The sequence below is a fragment of the Ochlerotatus camptorhynchus genome, unplaced genomic scaffold (genome assembly GCF_037179485.1).
Source record: "Ochlerotatus camptorhynchus isolate MF236.1 unplaced genomic scaffold, CSIRO-AGI_Acam_v1.1 ptg000024l, whole genome shotgun sequence".
Lineage (NCBI taxonomy): Eukaryota > Metazoa > Arthropoda > Insecta > Diptera > Culicidae > Ochlerotatus > Ochlerotatus camptorhynchus.
Window position 1 is genome coordinate 459,441 of NW_027040516.1, and position 19,647 is coordinate 479,087.

The 19,647-nt window shown below is 39.2% G+C and overlaps 1 protein-coding gene across 1 annotated transcript in view; it reads right to left on the bottom strand.

The window, feature by feature from the left end:
* The window catches only part of LOC135707395 (metastasis-associated protein MTA1-like), a 270,524-nt gene extending 253,604 nt beyond the window's left edge, over positions 1 to 16,920 (bottom strand). Inside the window, exon 1 of the mRNA XM_065229214.1 lies at positions 15,361 to 16,920. Within this exon, the coding sequence (XP_065085286.1) occupies positions 15,361 to 15,388 (28 nt within the window). The 5' untranslated portion in view covers positions 15,389 to 16,920. The remainder of the gene's footprint in view (positions 1 to 15,360) is intronic.
* Between the last annotated feature and the right edge of the window lie 2,727 nt (positions 16,921 to 19,647).

A 19,647-nucleotide genomic window follows, 5' to 3' on the forward strand; every position in this document is an offset into this window, starting at 1 on the left:
TCTGATTCTCAAAAAGGTGTTTGTCAAAATTGATTCCTTGTCTGTCAGAAATTAGTCTGGTTTAGCAGGATTGATTGAAAATGTTCCATCTATCAAATCTTAGTGAAAACTCACCACATGGAAACAATCCAAATGGATCCCAGGATTCATCGACCAAAACATCATGACTGGAATACTCCGTACCAGCACCCTTTTTTTTTCACCGACGGAAAACTTGCCAGGTTCAACGCGTTTCCGAGCCTGGCGACCAGAGAAACATTCCTCCGGCACTAGTCTCCCGCGTGGCAATCGCTTGCGGATTCAGCACACTAAATCTGTACGTAGCTTTACAAGCGTTTGCTCACATCAGATGCGCCAATGTTAATCAGCACCTTAAAAACTGTTTACATCATACTAATAACCATGGCTGGACTAAGGCAAAAAAAATATATCAAGCGTAACTATTCAAATCGCCGTATCTGCTTTTGTAAACAATCACTTCCATCGACGATTTGTCTTAACTGCCAACTCACCCACGAAAACAAACACCATCATCAGGTAGGAGAATCTTTCCTCTACTAGCTAGTGTTGTTAGTTTCTGTGAGTGAGCTAGCAGTTGCCACAAATCGTCGATTGAAGTGATTGCTTACCAAATCAGATACGTCGATTTGAATAGTTACGCTTGATATATGGGTCATTCCAGCTCAAATGTATACAGAGTTGTGATCAATGTCACCGATTTCAACTAAACTTTGCCCAGATGCTTATTTCGACATTCTAGGAAAACGCCTTTTTGGATTTTGCTCTAAAGTGCTCGAAACCCTCTGGGCTACAACCGTGCATTTTTGAGATTTTTTGAAAACTATACCTTTGAATAAGGATTACTGCGCAGCCAAACAAGTTATTTGTGTCCTTGACCCACCAATTTGAAGGTTTTATAATGTAGAATTCAATAAATGTTCACACAATTGATTCGTGTTATTTAAACTACAGTATACATACAAACTATCGGAAGGTACCCAAATTATCCAAGAAGCGCTATTTTTCATACCTCTCATGTTAGTTTTTGTTTTATTTTTCAATGCTCCATGAATTCGAGGGACATGTTCTCCATCACTATATTAATCACTACCTAACGTAACATTTGAAGCACCTACATCTTGTATAAACAAAACTTGTATGGCCCTTTTCGCGCTAACCGAAGTATTTGCAACTAATTCCAGCTGAACATTGCATTAAGTTCTAAGTAATATTGATCGATTCTTCTCTTCGTCGACTTTCTATTTCGTTAATAACTTGACCACATAACCATTTCTTGTTGTGTTTGTCGTTTTAGATGCTAGATAAAAACTTCTTTCATCGATCTGCGTGCTGAAAATACTGAGGAATGCATTTACATGGCCGTGGAGATACAAAGAGAAAGTTGACGGAGAGAATCTGTCAATGTGTCTTAGAACCTAATGCAATGTTCAGCTTGAATTCTCGTTTTTATCAAAAGGCTAACTCTTTCGACTGAAGTGTAATAAAGAATATCCGTTTATACAAAACAATGTCAAAATCTAGAGAAAATTCATAGTTCCCTGGGTAGCGAACTTGAATTAATCAACTCTTTATTCATCAGAACAACACTATCAGAATGAACCAGGGGAAGCTCATAAGTTTTGACAGGCGCACCGGCGCAACTATCGGTAATTGAGAGATTCACAACTGACAAGAGAGTGAGAGCGGGCTTTTACGCTCTCTTTCTCCATTACTCTCTTTGTCTGCAATCAGATATCCAAGTGCACAGCGAGAAATGCACACTTTGGGCACCCATACATCACAAATGTTCTTCTAATTTAAACTCACACATTCAAACCGGTCTGCAAGTATGATAAAGTCCAAAGCGTACCAGACTGCTGTTTCCGTGTTGCTCCCGTTTGACGCGTGACTGCTGAAAGCTTCAATTACAACCAGTGGTGCAAACCGCCATGTATTGTGGAAAATTTGTGGTATGTTTCAAGAGGTGATAGAAGGTCTGCAGGCATTCACAAACTTGCCACCCGGCACCCAAAAGAGCTCGTTTTTAGGTGCACTATTTAACGAGTTTTGTCGTGGTAGTGATATCGACATGCTTAGAAATCAATGCATAAGGGATTAGGCAGACCATCCGAACTGAATTTAACCCTTTTTGAAGCAAACCAAGGTCGAAGATATTTAATTGAACCACACTGTAAAATAGTGTACTCATGGTCACTTGTGGTCTGGAGTCAAGAAGTACAGCTATAATGCAGGGCTGGTAGTGCTGATGCGATATAATAGTAGTGACTTTAGTGACTAAAATTACGGAAATAATGACCAAATAGTGACTTGCAAATACTAAATAAGTAACCATTTATATTGGTATTGAAATAAACTTTTTATGTCAAGGAACTTAAAATCAAATTTCACAAATTACTCTAATTTAATCGAATCTCACAACGGAATCTTCTGTGAAGAGCATTTGAAGTGATTTGAATAATTTACTTTTGCTTACGTTATACATGATGACAAGTAAATAGTAATTCCCATTTTTTATGATCTTGAATTTGATTCTGCGTTCGAAATCTTTAAAATTTTGATATATCTAGGTAGATAACTTTGATAATTCGCTAAGAACTTTCCACAGAATTTCTTCAGAATGATCTCAAGAATTGTTTTAGAATAATTCCGTTTCTCTTAAACTTTGAGGCAAATAAGCTTTTACAAAACTAATATTGCATTCTTGAAATTCTCCGCAGAACAATCAACAAAATTCTTGGAAATTGATTATTTTCGTAGTTGGATATGCATGCATCAAACATCAGTGGATATTTAATACGATAGATGAGGGGATGAAAGTAAAGAGTTGATAGTTCCGTTATAGTTTGAAATATGTATACAGAAAGTAGAAAGCGAACAAAGGACAATTTTTAGGAAGGTACGAATCGGGTAGAGCATTCTCTTTACCAAGCTCATCCGTAAATGAGGGATGGTGAGAGATGTTTCCCAAACACGTGATGTTTGGCAAAAGGGATGATCACCGATTTGCTCATGTACCTCCCATGTGCGGAAACAGTTCTATCGATTGTTTCACACTCAAGTCACCATCTGACGTAAGCAACTACCCGATTCGTACCTTCCTCAAAATTGTCCATTGCTCGCTTTCTACTTTGTGTATACAATTTTCACACTGCCGTAGGGTAAACGCTCCTATAGTTGCGGTACGTTAGACGCGTTAGGTTCCTATACTTGTGTATTGAGTCTCCATGACTCAACTATAGGAACCTAACGCTTCTAACGTACCGCAACTATAGGAGCGTTTCCCCTGCTACAACGGAACCATCAACTCTATAATTTAATCTCCTTATCTATCGTATAAAATCTCCACTTAAAGTATGATATTTGACGTTAAGCATCTCCGACTATGTAAATCGTTAAAATCATGCATGAAGTAATAACAAATGATTATTTAAAGTAGATCATTTTCGATTTTTTATTGATTCGGAAGGCTCTTTCCATAAATCAATTTTATATTTATTGAATTCCCCTTAGAATTGTCATAAAATTCTGCTTAGAATAATCTTGGACTTCTCCCCTGCATTCAGTTGGAAATTAAATTCGTATTATCCTTCGAATTCCCATAGTATTTCCTCGGAATTCTCAAAACAAAAAACCATCACAAAATAACTTTGAAACTCTTCTCAGCATTCCTTTGAGATTGAACTTCAAAATTCGATTCCATTGAAATTCTCGGAATTTATTTCGAACTCTTTAGAAATCTTTTGAAATTTTTGAACTAATTTTGAATTCTTATTAGAATTTGACATAGAATCCTCATCCAATACTCATAGAATTCTTCTCAGAACTCTTGTTAAACGGTAATCTCCACTGATATATCTTGGTGTCATTCCTAGAATCCTATAAAATTCTCTTAAAATTTACTTAGGATTTTTTAAAGCTCTTAATCATCTTAAGACTTTTGAAAATCTATCACAGACAAATACCTTTGGAAAGTTTCCAAGGTTTACAATTTATTTTCTGGAAAAGGAGGTATATTTTCTCCAATTTTTAATCGAAATTGAAGGCATTTCCCAATAGTTTTCCTGGTGTTATAAAGTTTTTTGTTTGAAGTTTTTAAATTTTTTAACAGATATGTATATTTTGTTAAAACTACTGTAAACTTTCTTAGTGCCAAGTACTCAAATTAAACATTTGGTTCATATTTTTTAAATTTTACTCTATTTTAGCAGTGAAAAGGTGACTTTAGTGACTATTTTTAGGGAAATAGTGACTTTAGTGACTTTTTGGTGGAAAAAGTGACTTTTTAGTGACTTGCTCCAAAATAGTGACCAAGTCACTAAAAAGTGACCTGCTACCAGCCCTGAAATGTGACCATAAAATCTATAAAAATCTAAACGCATTTTTTAAATTGTTTACACCTGTGTCGTGCACAGGTTGCACATGTGGACGCGACGCCACTGGACTTATTATAATAACCATCCAAAAGATTTGGTCCGAAAATGACAGGATTTTGTATGGTTTATGAGATTTAAACAAATGAGTGAGTAAAGGTATTTTCAGTATTTCAGTCGAAAAATCATTTCATTATACATTTGAATTGAGATTACTCCGCAGCCCAACAGGTTATGTTCGTTCTTAACCCACCAATTTGAAGGGTTTTAAATCAGAGTTGGTTGGAAATGCTATCTAACATGAAGCTTTAGTGTGATAATGTATTGGCTAGAGAATGATCTTTAGAAGAGGGTAGGTAGATAGTTCCATTAGAGTACGGCAGTATGAAAATTGTATAGAAGTTGAAAATGAGCGAAGGGCCATTAATGCGACAGTGCAAGTCAAACGCACACTCTTTGCCTAACCCGTACGATGTATGCGGAGATTTGAAGTATGTCTTCAAATCTACAGGCAAAAAGTATGCGACTGCCTTTGCTCAAATACTGCGTGCGGCTGTGAAATAGTTCTAGCGACGTTTCGTCACTACCTAACGCCCCACGTTGCCGAGAGCATTTCCAGTCGATGGAACCAAATCATCATTTAGAACTTGATTCGATTCATTCTGCATACTAAAACCTGAAGCAACTTCACAAAGTGCCGTAAATAATAACAAGCATCAAATGGCTTTGATCTATCAAAGCAAAAAATGACATCACCCTACGATTTCATAACAGACGATAAAAAAATAGACGCTACTCGAAAGTCCACTCCCCCATCCCCGATAGATAGATAAGACCATTATGCACACAGCGGTTAGTGCAGATAACACCAACTAACTACACATATCCATAAGTAAACAAAAGAAACGGTCAGACCAGCGGAAGTAATTTAAATTAAGTCATTCTCACCCCCCCTCTTTGTGTGCCATGTATGCGTTTAAGCCGGAGTATGTATGCGTCCGAAATGCAATGCACTCACTGCCAGCCTCGTTTTCGTATCTATGACATAACAGCCCCAGCACTGGTTAAACGTATACATACACACACACACCCATACACATACTCTTCGAGAGGAAAAATTAGCACTGGAAAGAGCACACAAAGAATCCAATCAACGCACACCCGATCAAATCAAAATCAAAGCAAACAGGAACAGAAAGCGAAAATCGCAGAAATTGAAAATAAATCCCGAACTTGATACCGGTTCACCGAACGAAATATATTTAAATGGAGAAGCAATCACACAGTTAGGTGACGGAAAACAATTGCAGTGTGCAGAGGTGGGCGGGTTGAGGAAGGGGAAGGGTCAAAGCGAAAGAGACAGACAGCGGACCAGTGCAGAGTAGTAGGCAGCAGGAATAGCGCTTACTTTGCGCGAATCTATTAATAGGCCCACTCTGCTACTCGTTAGCGTGTCGCATTCTGGCGATTATTTGTCCCAAATCGGTGAAGAGATAGGCATCGACCTATGTACATACCTATCTAGCTATAAGCTACCACTAGGCGAGAGTGTCAGAGTCAATCTTCATTGTACTCGTCAGGTCGCCGCGGTGTTGTGTCATGCGTTCGCACACATCACTTGCCCGATCTGAAGTGAGCCACCGATAATATTATATGCAGATGTATTCGTTATCAATGAGGCGGAGATTCCCGCAAGGCGATAAATATGATCCAATAGTGCATTCGGACGATGATCGTATCGCCATGGACTGTGCAACGCTGGGTTTTCTAATTTCTCCGGAGTGGTGGGGCGAATAGTTGCGAGTAATGATCCATATCAAGAGATCGGGTTTCCATAAGTATGGCGACGGCACGAAGAGGTGGAAGGTAGGAGCAACTGATCTGAACAGTTATCTCGGCAGCAGCTCGGATCGTAATAGGGCAACTAACCGGACTATGAAGCTAGAGTGCAGTGCAGGGCGGCTGATGCTTTTGCTACGGTCTCTGACTTTCAGCACTATCGCTTTCTTCTACCGATCTATTATGGGTTTGGGCTGAATTTTTCGCTAGTAATGAATATAAAGAAAGAAACATATTGATGGTACAAATACAGGGTAAGGATTCAATGGAGAAAACCAAATTCCCTGATATTCCCTGATTTTCCAGTAATTTTCAAACAAATTCCAGTTGTAGTGTCTACATGGTTTTGTCAACACGATCTCATCAGCTATTACTTTCCTCATATATAGGGGAAATGCAGGTAATGTCGGCCTATGTGTCCCTAATTTGGGCCCATACATAAATTCAGAAATCAACTAAATTTTCAATAGCAACCAAAAATATCCATTAGTAACGTCCTAATAACGCGTTCATCTAGATAAAATTGATAAATAGCAGACTTTTAGCGATGGGCCCAAATTAGGGACATGTAGGCCGACATTACCTACATTTCCCCTACTTATCCTCAGCCTATACAGGTACAAATTAGATGCATAACGTAATTTTTCGGTTGTATCAGCTATTCTGCAGCTAAAATTGTTAGTTGGGTAGTGCTTTCTGGACATTTTTTCATTTAATATCACATGAACCTCAAACCCATGAAGAGTGGTCCAGTACAATCTCCAATTGAATAAAGCGTTCGATACATTTTATAGAATGCAAATAAGACAGAAATCGCGTGTTTCTAAAAACGGGAAGACATCACATTTTTTCTAAATTCACAAATTGTAATCTCGTTATTGATTAATAGCGAAGGAAACTGCAACCTTCTCGATATCAATCTACAAACAAGTCTTGCTTAATCGCTTAAAATTTTCAACATGTTTGCTCGATTTACTCCATGATATGAGAAGAGATCCTTGGCATGGCGATTTTCTCACCCTTAGAAGCAGAGTTGAAAATATTCGCCAAAACTCACTATGACTCGCGAACTTTTACCTTGTAGAACTTCGTGAAATATCGTGAACTTTTTCAACCCGGCTTAGAAGTTCTTTCCTGACTGTTTCTGAACTCAACGTTAGGGGCAGAAATTCAACCAGTTCTCCTACATCTTACATATGAAACACTTGTCTTTAATCCCTTGAGCACAACTTGAGGCCCAGCTCCCCAAGAAAATTATTCCGGTTAATACGCAAACGGTAGTTTGCGGCCAGATTCCTATGGTGGGGAATCGTAAAAACAGTGCATTCACCTTTCACTGAGAAGCTAATTTTCCGAGCTAATCAGATTTACAGTCCCGTGGGGAACAACCTTGGAGTGCCCCAGGGAAGTGTATTAGGGCCCCTTTTATTTATTATGTATATTAATGACTTGCGACGTGTTTTACGGTTTTGCGACATTAATCTTTTTGCAGATGATACTGTGTTATTCATTGCAGCTAAGGATTTAGAAGTTGCCGTCTCACACTTGAATGAAGATTTGCAGTATCTAAGTAGATGGTTGAAGTGTAAGCAGTTAAAATTGAATACAAGTAAAACTAAATTTATGGTGATTTCGCGGAATCGATTAAATGAGAACGTTTCTGTTGTAATTGATGATGATACTATTTATCGTGTTCAGGAGATTAAATATCTTGGCGTGATTATTGATGACAAACTTAAGTTCAACTCTCACATTGACAATGCCATCTAGAAAATTGCCAAGAAGTATGGAATTCTATGTCGACTTAAAAACGATTTAACTATTGCCAGTAAAATACAGCTATACAAATCAATCATCTCTCCTCATCTAGACTTTTGCCCATCCATTTTATTTCTGTCCAATGCAACACAAATATCGAGATTACAGCGCTTGCAGAATAAAATAATGCGTTTGATTTTGAGATGTAATAGATTCACTTCCTCAACTTTGATGCTAGACGCCTTACAATTGTATATTTGACTATGGTGTTCATTTTTAAAGTAGTTAACGGTTTGCTGCCTCGATATTTGTGTGATCGAATTGAAAGAGGAAGTGACTATCATAGATATAATACTAGAAACGCGGATGAAATAAGAACACCACATTTCTTGACTTGTGCTTCACAGAATTCATTATTTTTTAAAGGAATAAATGTTTTCAATTCGATGCCTGGACACATTAAACGTTCAACAACATTAGCAGAATTTAAGAGACATTGCATTTCACACGTTAAAACTGTCATTTGAACGGTTATCCAGTGATTTTTTTTATGAATTGACAAATTATGGATCTTGACGAAGTTATTTTTAACGGATTATTTTGTATGGATAGCTGTTATAACGACTTTTTAATAATTATTGTAGCACTGCAAAAACTATTTTGTTCGCCACGATGGTGATGATGGATTTTTGATATTTGATTTTATAGTAGTAGTAAAAAAAAAAGTAGTCTACAAAGGTTTGAGCCTCGCGCGCGTATTACGGATATAGAGGACTGAATTTAACATTCGATAAAAAAAATGCAGTTTTGAAGCTTTTTTGCAAGATACTTTGAGTTAGTAGTAAGTTTTCTGGCAAATGTTGGGGGTTCGTGAGCATTCCTGACATTGCTGAAAATTATGATAGCATCAGATTGCGGGGTTGCTAGTGTAATAGGATGCTTTGTTGATTGTTCATTAACTCTTGATTGCTTGTAATGCTTATGAATATTTAAGGTGGACAAAAAGGCGAACTAAGAGGTGGACGCCTGAGCTTTTCCACATTTATATCGCTGTGAAGCAACTGTAAACTCTAGAGGGAATTTATATCTGTAACAGAAACCAGTTCGATTTTGTTTGCCAACCTGGTTAAAATATCATATTCAATTATCTTAAAGATAAATCGTCCAGCTCAAACCTTTGTAGGGGTAAGAGGTGGGACCATCATCATAATCATCATTTAAAATTTAAAATGAACAACCATCTTCAAACACCGAGTAATCAAGTTGTTTGAAACTAGCAAAGTTTACCATACTTCTGTGATTAAGAAGTATTTCCCTGATTTTGAATGAAATTCCCTGAGATTCCCTGATTTTCCAGGTGCAAAAATGAATTCCCTGATTTTCCAGGTAGTCGACAACCTGTAATAATAGGGATCTCTAAAAAGCAGTACAAACAAATCCTTTACCGTCCACTGAAATTATCTCAGCTAATTCCCGGCTGTAGAACAATTCCAGAGCAACATGTGAAAAGGACCAATGTGCTAAATGTGAACAATGACTTTAAACGTCGATTTCATCAGCGATGTCGCGATTGAGGCTCCTCTTCCAGGGGCAAAACAACATCAGAATCTGCAGTCAAGCGAAGTTTGCTCCATCAGTTGGTGTAATTAGTTTGCGTGGATGAGTTGTAAGTCGTGAGTCATTGTTTTCATTGGTTCATTGTGCACTAGACTGATGCAAAATTTGAAATTTTCGCTCCACAGTGCTCAAACGGTTTCAAATCAGGTCCTGATTAGCCTCCCAAAATTTAAACTCATTTGGTAAGAAACTGACTTGGCACAAACTATTCGAAGCTTATATGGAAATTACTATGGGAAAACCAAACTTTTTCTTCTTTGTATTCGACCCATTTTCAATATTGCTTTTTCGAAAATTTATATAGCTACTCTTACGGGAAATTTTCTAAGCTACAACTTTGCGGAATATAGTTTTTCAGCCAAATGTCAAATTAAATTGTTATTAATTGTTTAAGAGATTGATAATCTTATGGCATGATCAAGCAGCTGTTCTGTGGGCAACATTGTATTCTGCAGTGTGACATAGTAGCCATGATATCAAGAGCAAATTTTCATTACGTCGAATGTAACAAAGGTAAACAAAGTCGAGCTATCAGTGTCAATCGATGCTCCTGCTATTACACTATATACTGTCCGAATATAGGATCACATCCCATTTTTAAATTTATTTACCAGTCGAATTGCTTTTTGACGTAATCACCTTCCGATCAAAATAGTTTTCGATGTTACTTAAGTCACCCAATTTCTATGGAGATGCCGTTTGCCTTAAGTAACAGCACTGAGAAACCCGTGAAAAGTGTACTTTCGTCGTTTCGCTTTCTCATTATTAAAGTGAATAAATCGAACTGTTTGTTGCTAAGATGATTTCGGTGGTCCTAAAATGATGAATGGGCTGCACGTAAGGAGACGTAATTGATAATTCTCCCGAATATCCTGGTAAATACACTTTGACTTAAGTAACAATAGGGGCCACCAAACGACGTATAATAACTTTTGACTCAAAAACCAGTATTTCTTAGCATGAAAGCTAGCGATTTGCCTTTGTATGATTAAAACCCGGCTAAATATGTTAAACATTGCTATCACTATGAGATTATATGTGTTTAATTGGAAATAGGAATAACTTTTCGGTCATCAAAACGAAACTTTATTTTTCTCGGATCGGTGCGAATGTTACTTACGACATAATGAAAATTTGCTCTTGATATTTGTGCTCTATTCTTCGCACCAGAAACACCAATGTTGCCTGCTGAACAGTTGAATGAGCATAATCATAAGACTTCAGTGACTTGAAACATTAATAACTTGGTTTCATTACGGCGACGCCACTGAAGTAACATCAGTTTTCAGATCGATTCTGCTCTTAATCACTCAAGTCCTGCTATGACTGCCTGCGACGAGCCGATTTCAGACGCCAAGGAGAAATTGATTATGTACTATCAACATGTTCGAGGATTACGCAAAAAAAAAACAAGTTTTCGGTGATTCCTACGCCGTTTACTGAACGGATCGCAGCAATTATAACAGTCGACAATCACGTGGTGGTGGAATGTTGATTGCTATTGCATCCAATCTTAACAGCTACATTGATCCGACACGTGTAAATGTCTCTCTAGAAAAGGTCTGGGTGAAGTTAAAACTGAATAACTGCACAATTAGCATTGGTGTCATTTATCTTCCACCAGATCGTAAGAACGACTATATCGAGTCTATTGGAGCAATTCATTCACAGCTAAGTAGAAACGATCATGCTATATTGCTTGGTCTGCCTTGTCTGGATCACACCAAGCCACGAACATCTTTTCGATGATGTATTACAGTCACAAAAATCTGTTGCTTGTGCCTCGTTATTTGATAGTTTTAGTCTACATGGGCTATTTCAAATCAACCATATTACTAACCAAAACGCTCGAATTTTGGATACTGCTGTGGTGACTGAAACAACTGGACAGTGACTGGATGCATGAACCACTTTTTGTTATTGACGCCGATCATCTCGCTGTTGAAGTCACTATTCAACTGTCCCAGGGTATCTTCCGATTCTCAGTTTCCGGTCTCTACAACGGTCAAAGTTAGCGCCTTGATACTTGCCCAACGCCAAACCAACGAACGTTTGGGCATGTATTTCCGGAGAATCCATCCTTTGTGTTCTCAGTGTTCACCCCAAATCGTCGTTTTCATCGCCTAACTGACCTCACTAAATGTCTGCACATTGTAGACGAAATACGCGTATCTGTCAAGGATACAGGTATTCCTCATTGACGCCCACATTCATCAGGACTCACTAACTGGTAAAAATAAAAAAAAATCCTCAAAAATTTCGTTTTCGAGTTTTTTTTTTTATTTATTCAAAGGGAGATGTTTCTCAGTCTTAAACTATGTTTATCATCGATCGAGTTTCCACTTGCTGCAATTACGGCCTTCACACGCTTCCGGAATGCACGGCAGGTTCTAATAATGTAGTCTGGATCCATTTCTCTCCAGGTACGGGTCAGTGTTTGTCTGAGGCTTGCTGCACTCGGGTGGCGTTTAGAACAGGCCTTGGCCTTCATGACACGCCATATTGAGTAATCCAGCGGGTTAAGATCGGGGCTGGATGGCAGCCACATATCCTTCGCGCAAAACGGAAGATGTTCCTGCAACCACTTCTGAGTGCGGTTCGAGGTGTGGCACGGAGCCCCATCTTGTTGAAATACAACATTTGGCTTCGGACCGTACTGTTCTTTGATACACGGAAGAACATACTTACATGACATCCCGATGTAGATCTCCGTGTTGACCTTGTCGCCTTCTGGAATGAAAACCGGGTCCATTTTTTGCCATCGGAAGCCACCAATCCAAACACCATAAGGCTAGCAAGATGCTTGGTCAGATATACGTTTTTGTGCTCGTATACCGGTCGGTTCTGGAATTTGATACGGGATCGACGGTAAACATGCTCTTGTCGGTGAACGGGATTACCGGATTTCTTCGCTTAAGGAAGTTCAAGATTTTCTTGCATCGTTCGACTCGTAGCTCCCGGATGCGGTTGGTAATCATGTGAATTTTTTTCCGTGCCCTCGACTTCGCCCCTCAATCTTCTTTTACGATCTTCCGTGCCGTAAAGTCACTGATCCCGTGTTCCTTTGCCATTTTCCTTATTGAACGCACTGGATTCACCCGAATCTTCTTTTTGATAGCAGCGATAACATTCGGAACCCGAGCTGTCGCCCTGTGGCCACCTTCACGGATAGTTGTCCTCTCTTTTCTTGGTCTAAAACCCTTTTGACGGTCCACCGGGACACTCCTACGGCGATTGAAATGTCTTTTTGCGACATTTGCGCGTGGGACAAATCAAGAATACGCTGCCACTTCGTCATGGTGCAACTGTCAAACTATGTAAATCATTTTCTTTTATACACAGCCGGTATGAGCTATAGGTTACGTACATGCATAGAAAACCAAGGTATTGTATGCACAGGTGAAACGGGAACCTTATTTGTACGATGGTGCAAACATTATCACGCATACGGTAAGTAACCCGGTTCTGGATCGATTGCGATAATTTGAACCGCCCTAGCGGTATGACTTCTGTGAAGAAGTTAAGCATGACCCACTTAGTAATGGAACAACATCATTTGGGTCTATTTCGGATTTGACTTAACGAATTTGAAAACGGTTTTCACTCAAGTGCATACTATTCCTTATATTTTAAGAAAACAAATACGAAGCCAATTATCCGTCGCGGTTGCAAAGGAATTCTCGAATTTTTCCCTTATACTGTCCACTGTTTTGGCGATTTTGACCCACCAATTTTTCATCTGAGCTGTTGACCATGTTGATGACAGTACCTTTTACCTTCAGTTCCCTGACAACTCGCAAGATCCGGCCAAAATGTCACCGAACCATCATATGGTTGAAGACATTCGGTTTTGTAAACCGCCGAGTTCATCATTTTCTCATTGAAGAAAACCTTTGTCTTCTGCTCAAATTCCTTGCCAGATCATATATTCGCGTGCGAATATCCGCAAAAACACCTCGCGCCTTCGCCTTGTAAAATTTTGGTCCTGGAAGCTGTCCGAAGTCGGCCTTTACATAGGTTTCATCATCCATAAGTATGCACTCACCGGACTTGATCAGCAGGTTGTCATACAGCTTTCGAGCATGGGTTCTAGCTACGATATTCTGCTTGAGTGATCGATTTGATCGCGGTATGCCTGTAAGCCGTCGCTGTAGCGAATTCACTGCATTGTACTACGGGCGACATCATACTTTTTACTCAAATCGCGATCGGCCATACCTGGGTTAAGCAATTGCTTCTGATAGACCTCACGACCTTTCCATAGAGCTGACGGTTGTCAGTTCCACTCCGGCGTTTACTTTGAGGCTTCCGATTCGTCTTCAAGGTTTCCCTGTACGTTTTGAGCAAGCGCCATACGGTATTTCTAGGAAACACACTTTAGTCAGCTTGGACGCGGACCACGATGGATTTTCTCTTGCATAGTAACTGTCTCCAAAACAAGAGCGTTTTATGAACTGAAAAAATTCACTGATATTGTTATTGTTGTTGTCCACTAGGAACGCTGTTATAAGTAAAAGAGTTTGTTCCATTACTAAGTGGGCTATGGTTTGCTAGAAAATCATGCTTATTTTTTATGGATTTCCGATTCATACTGGAAGAAGTTACCCCGATTTGCATAGCGACGAATTGTTTGAAAATAAAATCCGTCTAGTCGGCTAAATGAATCCCGAGTAACGTTTTCCAGAACCTTCATAACTCCTAACTGCAAGATTCTTGATATTTAAATAATCTCGTGCAAGCTTAAGGTTAAATTTCCTTAGGATCGTCCCAAAGATAAGTAGGGTCAGGTGGGGCAAGAGTGCCAATAAACACATTTTCAATGCTGGCTCGGCCATGAAACTATGAATGGTGTTTCTATGCAGCATTATAGAAAGTTCTGTCCAAACTGAAATCTTACAAAAATTGTAAAAAATATGTTGTACTCATGTGTTGAAAATCGAAATTATTTATAATAATTAGACATTGTGCAAAGAGGCATCACTATTAATGATGGTTGGTTGGTTGTCTTTATTAAGGAGATTTCAGCCAGATGCTGGTTCATCGCCGGCCAAGACTATTAATGATTAATTGAAGCATTAATAACAAAGAATAGGTACCTATTTTCTCGAATTGGTCAAAAATATCCTTCTTAAAAATGAACCTCACACGGGGTAAGAGTGCCATCCCTGCCTAATGTTGTAAAATTACATAGTTAAATTGAGTAACCAATAACAGCTGTTGCTAAAATGATTAACCAAAGGATATGTTTACAAACAAGTATTAATCAATTTCGCTCAAATCAATGCAGTTTAAAAAAAAAAATTTGCGACATTTAAAAAAATCGTCATCAACTTTTGGTGAGATTTAATTTACAATTACATTGCTAATTGTAATTGTAATAATTATAATTGTAATTATTATAATTGTAATAATTATAATTGTAATTATTATAATTGTAATTGTAATAATTAATTAGTATTGTAAATTATTTATGAAGACAATGTTATGAACTTGCAATACGGTGTACACACTCTTATCCACTATTTGGCTTATATAGAACGTCCAATTGTTAAGGTGGCACACTTGCCCCACCAGACGACCCTAAAGAACTTCGTTGAAATTGATGACAATCCTTCAGAGCATTCCGATGGGATTATGTATGCTCCGTAGATTTCCTCGCCGATAACTAGTGATCTTCAATTACTATCAGATAAGCCCCAGTAATAAGATTAGACATATTTCAAACAACTACAAACAAAGTTTCATTTCCACCTACCTCCGACCCGGTACATGTTTGTTGTCATAGTGGCCGCGGGGTTGTTTTCGGCGTTTCCCTCTCAAACACCCCGTTCCACTACACTAACGCCACCGGAGACAACCACCACCAACAGCAGGAGCAGCAGCAGCAGCAGTACAGGTTTTGGGACGGCTGGCTTGTACCACCACCCGCTCAGCGTCTGTTTCTCGTTCTGCCTCGGTTCTTATGTTGCCTACTACTGCCAAGCGCACTCCGACTCAATTCACTTTCTAGCTCTCTCTCTCTCTCTCGCGCGCGCGAATCAAATTCTCAGTTTGCCTTATTTTATTTTTTTTTTTACTTTTTGCGCTATCGAATGTGATTATAAACTATACTAAGGGAAACAACTTCCTCGCAGCACAAACACCGAAAGCACGCAACATACACTTGGATACATGCATACACATACACCGAACAACTTGCCGCCCGCGCGTTGCTCTGACCGTGCGGTGGACAGAGCACAGAAGCACCAGAAGAGGATGAGCGGAGGAGCGTAGAGCGCTTCTTCGGGGGGTGCTGATTGTGGGGCTAGTGTTGTGTGCTTGTTTTGTTTTTCTTCTGCCACCCTCACTCTTTTGATGGCTATTATGACAATATTATGACATTTAATTTTCCCTCAATGAACCGAGATCAGTTGACGGATGCTTCATCACTTTTTTTCGGGCCCTCCCTCGCTAATGCGCTAATTATTATTAATTCACACTCTCACTCGCGTCGATCTCTTTTTACATGTTTTGTGTGTTGCCTCACTTTCTTCTCGTTGTTTTGCTGGCCCGCTTCGTTTCGTGGTTCTTCTGCTTTGCTTCGGCATTCGCCGTGGTCACCACTTTCTCTGCGTGGAGGCACCAACCGAGCGAATAAGATATAACTGTGCAATGTTGACCAAAACTGATAGCGGAAATCTATTGGCCAGCGACAAAGGAAAACCGGATCAACGTTCGCGCGTCTCAACCGGGGAGTACCACAACCGTCGTCGACGACGTCGTCCTTCCTGGTCACAGTGAACTCGACCCACAAAACTTGCTCCCTTTTTTTCGAATAATAGACGGAAGGCTTTGACAAGTGCAGATGCACCTCAAACCGACCGACCAGGAGAGGAAAAACGCACAAAGCTCTTCCGCGCTTCCTTTGGTGTGTTGCCAATATTATTTCCTGCTACTTTTTTTCCCGCAGAGGTCCACCAGCTAGCTCTCAATTCCACACACCACAGTGCGCGATGCACACTGCTCTTCTTTCTTTTCTTCGCTTGCTCTTCTCCCGCACTGGTCCACCTCGTCACGAGCCGTTTCGCTTCCAAGCGCTTTCCGACGACGTTTCTACGCTACGGAGGGGCCAACTTCAGCACAACTCGATCGGATCCTTGTTCCGCTGTGTCAGGAACAAACTTCCGGCCCGGTTTCGTACACAAATCACACGTATTTCACTCAATTACCGCGGGACACACACAGCAGGACGCGTCTCTCGTTTTTGCCAAGCTCCGCCATTTTGGCTTTTTGCGGCCGTCCGTCAGATTAGTTTGCACGGCGACCGTACCCAAGCGGCGAGGTGGCGCTAGTGAGCAAACATTTTACGAGAGATGGGCGCACGAGCGTCACGCAAACTTACGAATGACGGAGGGGAAATGTGACCCGGTACTGAAATCTACCTCGCTTTGACAGCTTAAAAATAAACATTTTCCAAAGGGTGTAATTTAATTCCAACATTTCAATAGAGCGAAACTGCTTTGGAAACAATTACTGCAAGCATGAAATTCTCACAATTTTTTTAAACTACTCGATTTTACAACCGAACACAGAATGAAATAGCTGGTAGGTTAGTTATGTAATAATAAAGGCACAGGTATATAATTAGGTGTTTCATGCTGCATCTGACAGCACTCACCACCAGAAGGCGAGCAGCCTTCAATCATATGAGCCCGTGGAAAATCGACATAATGTCACTATTACATTACTGTTGTAGAAATTTTCTCACCGGTAAGAGCAAGGTTTGAAGAGAAATCAATGATTTCTCGAAAATCTCCACACCACAAAACTGGTTTATCGTCATCAGACGGATTTGATGATGGAAACTCGGGTTGAAACCTGGGAACGGCGGACTCCATCGATTCTATTTTGCAAGCAAATGAAAAACTGCTTGAAAATTTCCTCAAGCATCAAATTGTTTTGATATTCTTCAGTCGAATCCTGCCACAAACTCTGAGCCAGAAGTGGTCGAGCCCAAATGACGGAAATCAAGTTTGTTTATATTCTTGTTTTGTCCAGTGTGTGTTTTATTGGTAATTTAACCCAGCTGAGTCACCTACACTGTGCTGGTTACAAAGCTTTCTTTCCTAAGTCAACTGGCTTCTGCCGTTTATCTTACCATTAATAATGTGATTTTAAGGTAAATAACTATTTTTGGCTAAGACTATTTTCCAATTTTTTGAACACGATACCAGAAGGCAAGACCTCGGGCAAGACCATGTGGTGGACGAGGAGGGCGACTGTATCTACGAAACAAGAAAGATTGCTATAGCTGCGTGCACGCTGAGTAGATAGAAAGAAGATTAATGACGATTCATTCTGAAGATTTCCTGCAAACAGATGATGCACTATGCAAGTAGATGCAAGAAAAGGAAGAAGATTTTTGAACATTGAGTTCCTAGTGTGAAAATTTTAGAGCATCTAGAATTGAGTTATAACATGTTATAACTCGCCAGTCTGAAAATAGCTCTTAACATAGCCTTAAGCGCTGACCAGACTGAGCAGTTATAACATGTTATAACGGTTTTCAAATAATTGCAAACCAGAAACCACCATCAAGAAAGCGCTATAACATGTTATAACTTTGTAGTCTGAACGTACTATTAGTTTGCGTGGGTTATAGTACGTTCAGACTACAGAGTTATAACATGTTATAGCGCTATCTTGATGGTGGTTTCTGTGTTGGAATTATTTGACAACCGTTATAACATGTTATAACTCTCCAGTCTGGACAGCGTTTTAAGAAGAGTTTCGTTAAATTGACGCTTGAATCTTTGATTACAAAGGCAGATACGTTCTTTTGAAAACCCATCCTTTGATGAACCCGTCACTAAAAATAAAGCATTTCACACTACACGGAGAAAAAATACTATCCAAGATTTTAGTTCTTTTTACTTAATATTGAGTTCAGCCTCTCACTTGCACTTTTTATTGTTGTCAAAAAAGGAACGAGAGTTTCGACCCAACGATATAGTTCAGCTTTTGACGAGGCTTTTGAGTAAATTGCATATTCTCAAATTTACGTGAATTAAACTAAATTTTGGTTAGAATATACTTAAGAATAAGTTTTTTTTTGCTGGTGTTAACTGGAAACTACTATATGCAATTTACTCAAATTTGGGTTATTGGACTGTAAAAATGAGGGAAAAGTACTTAATTTTGGGTAGTTTTTCATCTCCGTGAAGAGTTTCGTCAAATTGATGTTTGAATCTTTGTTTACAAAAGCAGTAAGCAGATAAGGCTGTCAAATTCACTCTTGAGTTACCGAGGTCTATTCTGCGCCGCGAGTGAGGTGAGGCACAGAACAGATAGGTAACAAGGGAATCAGAAACGGAGGCATTTAAATTTCAATTGGTAGTGAAACCTAGCGGTGGAGAGAACGCTTTTTACACTCAAAATTTATTTACACTTATACCACCTTTTACCATTTATACCAGCTTTACTTGTATATAAAATTCAAACATACCCAAGATTCATATATTGAAAGGTGTGTACACTTCTGTTGGTGCTTATGTATAGAGTGTCTGTAGGAAAGATGAGAACATCTTATTAATTTTTAAGATTATATGCTTGTTTTGAATTCTTCTTCTTCTTCTTCTACTTCGCATTTAAACTTATTGCTTATCGTATATAAGCTTATTGCGTGCTCTAAGTTTAGTGTTCTAGATGCACTTCCACAGTTATTTATTGAGAGCTTTCAAAGCCGGTATCATTTTACATTAGCATAATTGTGTGGCAAGTACAATTCTACCGAAGACATCATATCAAGAAGACTGGCAACTTTGCCAGAATCCAGAAAAGATACTGTAGCGCTGCGTTTATTCTGCCTCTATAGTTTGCTCTATTACCAAAACAAACGCAACCAAAACAAACTGCGGTGGATAAAGCTGTTTTGCAGTATGGAGATTTTAGAAAAATCGGCAATTTCTTTTCAAACATTGCTTCTTGGTATGAGCATTTTTTTTGTTTAGTAATAGTGACATTATCGAGGGGCGGCACATCTTAATCTCAATCCTAGATGCTG